This window comes from Oncorhynchus masou, unplaced genomic scaffold (genome assembly GCF_036934945.1).
Source record: "Oncorhynchus masou masou isolate Uvic2021 unplaced genomic scaffold, UVic_Omas_1.1 unplaced_scaffold_502, whole genome shotgun sequence".
In the NCBI taxonomy this organism is placed as follows: domain Eukaryota; kingdom Metazoa; phylum Chordata; class Actinopteri; order Salmoniformes; family Salmonidae; genus Oncorhynchus; species Oncorhynchus masou.
Genome location: NW_027011420.1, coordinates 26,651 through 30,295, shown reverse-complemented (window position 1 = coordinate 30,295; position 3,645 = coordinate 26,651). Strand labels below are relative to the sequence as shown.

The 3,645-nt window shown below is 45.9% G+C and overlaps 1 protein-coding gene across 1 annotated transcript; it reads right to left on the bottom strand.

Moving 5' to 3' along the window:
- Positions 1–368: 368 nt before the first annotated feature.
- On the bottom strand, positions 369–1,850 carry LOC135535701 (dynein heavy chain-like). Its single transcript, XM_064962135.1, has one exon. The coding sequence runs from the start codon at positions 1,848–1,850 to the stop codon at positions 369–371; it is 1,482 nt and encodes a 493-aa protein (XP_064818207.1).
- Positions 1,851–3,645: the final 1,795 nt, after the last annotated feature.

Below are 3,645 nucleotides of genomic sequence, written 5' to 3'. Positions count from 1 at the left end.
GGTTATGAGGTAATGAGTTATGAGGTACTGGGTTATGAGGTACTGGGTTATGAGGTACTGGGTTATGAGGTATTGGTTATGAGGTACTGGGTTATCAGATACTGGGTTATGAGGTACTGGGTTATGAGGTACTGGGTTATGTGGTACTGGGTTATGTGGTACTGGGTTATCAGGTACTGGGTTATGAGGTACTGGGTTATGAGGTACTGGGTTATGAGGTAATGGGTTATGAGGTACTGGGTTATCAGGTACTGAGTTATGAGGTACTGGGTTACGAGGTACTGGGTTATGTGGTACTGGGTTATCAGGTACTGGGTCATATGGTACTGGGTTATGTGGTAATGGGTTATCAGGTAATGGGTTATGAGCTACCTAATTATGTGGTACTGGGTTATGAGGTACTGGGTTATGAGGTATTGGGTTATGTGGTACTGGGTTATCAGGTACTGGGTTATATGGTACTGGGTTATGTGGTACTGGGTTATCAGGTACTGGGTTATGAGGTACTGGGTTATGAGGTACTGGGTTATCAGGTACTGGGTTATGAGGTACTGGGTTATGAGGTACTGGGTTATAAGGTACTGAATTATGAGGTACTGGGTTATGAGGTACTTGGCTATGAGGTACTGGGTTATCAGGTACTGAATTATGAGGTACTGGGTTATGAGGTACTTGGTTATGAGGTACTGGGTTATGAGGTACTGGGTTATGAGGTACTGGGTTATGAGGTAGTGGGTTATAAGGTACTGAATTATGAGGTACTGGGTTATGAGGTACTGGGTTATGAGGTACTGGGTTATGAGGTACTGGGTTATAAGGTACTGGGTTATGAGGTACTGGGTTATGAGGTACTGGGTTATGAGGTACTGGGTTATGAGGTACTGGGTTATGTGGTACTGGGTTATGTGGTACTGGGTTATCAGGTACTGGGTTATGAGGTACTGGGTTAAAAGGTACTGGGTTATGAGGTACTGGGTTATGAGGTACTGGGTTATGTGGTACTGGGTTATCAGGTACTGGGTCATATGGTACTGGGTTATGTGGTACTGGGTTATCAGGTACTGGGTTATGAGGTACTGAATTATGTGGTACTGGGTTATGAGGTACTGGGTTATGAGGTATTGGGTTATGTGGTACTGGGTTATCAGGTACTGGGTTATGTGGTACTGGGTTATCAGGTACTGGGTTATGAGGTATTGGGTTATGAGGTACTGGGTTATGAGGTTCTGGGTTATGAGGTACTGGGTTATCAGGTACTGGGTTATGAGGTACTGGGTTATAAGGTACTGAATTATGAGGTACTGGGTTATGAGGTACTTGGTTAGGAGGTACTGGGTTATCAGGTACTGAATTATGAGGTACTGGGTTATGAGGTACTTGGTTATGAGGTACTGGGTTATGAGGTACTGGGTTATGAGGTACTGGGTTATCAGGTACTGAATTATGAGGTACTGGGTTATGAGGTACTGGGTTATGAGGTACTGGGTTATGAGGTACTGGGTTATAAGGTACTGGGTTATGAGGTACTGGGTTATGAGGTACTGGGTTATGAGGTATTGGGTTATGTGGTACTGGGTTATCAGGTACTGGGTTATGTGGTACTGGGTTATGAGGTACTGGGTTATGAGGTACTGGGTTATAAGGTACTGGGTTATGAGGTACTGGGTTATGAGGTACTGGGTTATGAGGTACTGGGTTATGAGGTACTGGGTTATGAGGTACTGGGTTATGTGGTACTGGGTTATCAGGTACTGGGTTATGAGGTACTGGGTTAAAAGGTACTGGGTTATGAGGTACTGGGTTATGAGGTACTGGGTTATGTGGTACTGGGTTATCAGGTACTGGGTCATATGGTACTGGGTTATGTGGTACTGGGTTATCAGGTACTGGGTTATGAGGTACTGAATTATGTGGTACTGGGTTATGAGGTACTGGGTTATGAGGTATTGGGTTATGTGGTACTGGGTTATGTGGTACTGGGTTATGAGGTACTGGGTTATCAAGTACTGGGTTATATGGTACTGGGTTATGTGGTACTGGGTTATCAGGTACTGGGTTATGAAGTACTGGGTTATGAGGTACTGGGTTATCAAGTACTGGGTTATATGGTACTGGGTTATGTGGTACTGGGTTATCAGGTACTGGGTTATGAAGTACTGGGTTATGAGGTACTGGGTTATAAGGTACTGGGTTATGAGGTACTGGGTTATGTGGTACTGGGTTATGAGGTACTGGGTTATCAGGTACTGGGTTATGAGGTACTGGGTTATCAGGTACTGGGTTATGAGGTACGGGGTTATGAGGTACTGGGTTATCAGGTACTGGGTTATGTGGTACTGGGTTATGAGGTACTGGGTTATGAGGTACTGGGGTACATGGAGTTGGGTTCTGTGGTGCAGTCCAGGGTTATATGGTGCAGACCAGAGTTATATGGTATAGACCAGGGTTATATGGTACAGACCAGGGTTATATGGTACAGACCAGGGTTAATGGTGCAGACCAGGGTTATATGGTGCAGACCAGGGTTATATGGTGCAGACCAGGGTTATATGGTGCAGACCAGGGTTAATGGTGCAGACCAGGATTATATGGTGCAGACCAGGGTTATATGGTACAGACCAGGGTTATATTGTGCAGACCAGGGTTATATTGTGCAGACCAGGGTTAATGGTGCAGACCAGGGTTATATGGTGCAGACCAGGGTTATATGGAGCAGACCAGGGTTATATGGTGCAGACCAGGGTTATATTGTGCAGACCAGGGTTAATGGTGCAGACCAGGGTTATATGGTGCAGACCAGGGTTATATGGTATAGACCAGGGTTATATGGTGCAGACCAGGGTTATATGGTGCAGACCAGGGTTATATGGTGCAGACCAGGGTTAATGGTGCAGACCAGGGTTATATGGTGCAGACCAGGGTTATATGGTATAGACCAGGGTTATATGGTGCAGACCAGGGTTATATGGTGCAGACCAGGGTTATATGGTGCAGACCAGGGTTATATGGTACAGACCAGGGTTATATGGTACAGACCAGGTTTATATGGTACAGACCAGGGTTATATGGTGCAGACCAGGGTTAGTGGTGCAGACCAGGGTTATATGGTCCAGACCAGGGTTATATGGTGCAGACCAGGGTTATATGGTGCAGACCAGGGTTATATGGTGCAGACCAGGGTTATATGGTGCAGACCAGGGTTATATGGTGCAGACCAGGGTTATATGGTATAGACCAGGGTTATATGGTGCAGACCAGGGTTATATGGTGCAGACCAGGGTTAGTGGTGCAGACCAGGGTTATATGGTATAGACCAGGGTTATATGGTACAGACCAGGGTTCTGTGGTGCAGACCAGGGTTATATGGTACAGACCAGAGTTATATGGTACAGACCAGGGTTATATGGTACAGACCAGGGTTATATGGTGCAGACCAGGGTTATATGGTGCAGACCAGGGTTATATGGTGCAGACCAGGGTTATATGGTGCAGACCAGGGTTATATGGTGCAGACCAGGGTTATATGGTATAGACCAGGGTTATATGGTGCAGACCAGGGTTATATGGTGCAGACCAGGGTTATATGGTATAGACCAGGGTTATATGGTGCAGACCAGGGTTATATGGTATAGACCAGGGTTCTGT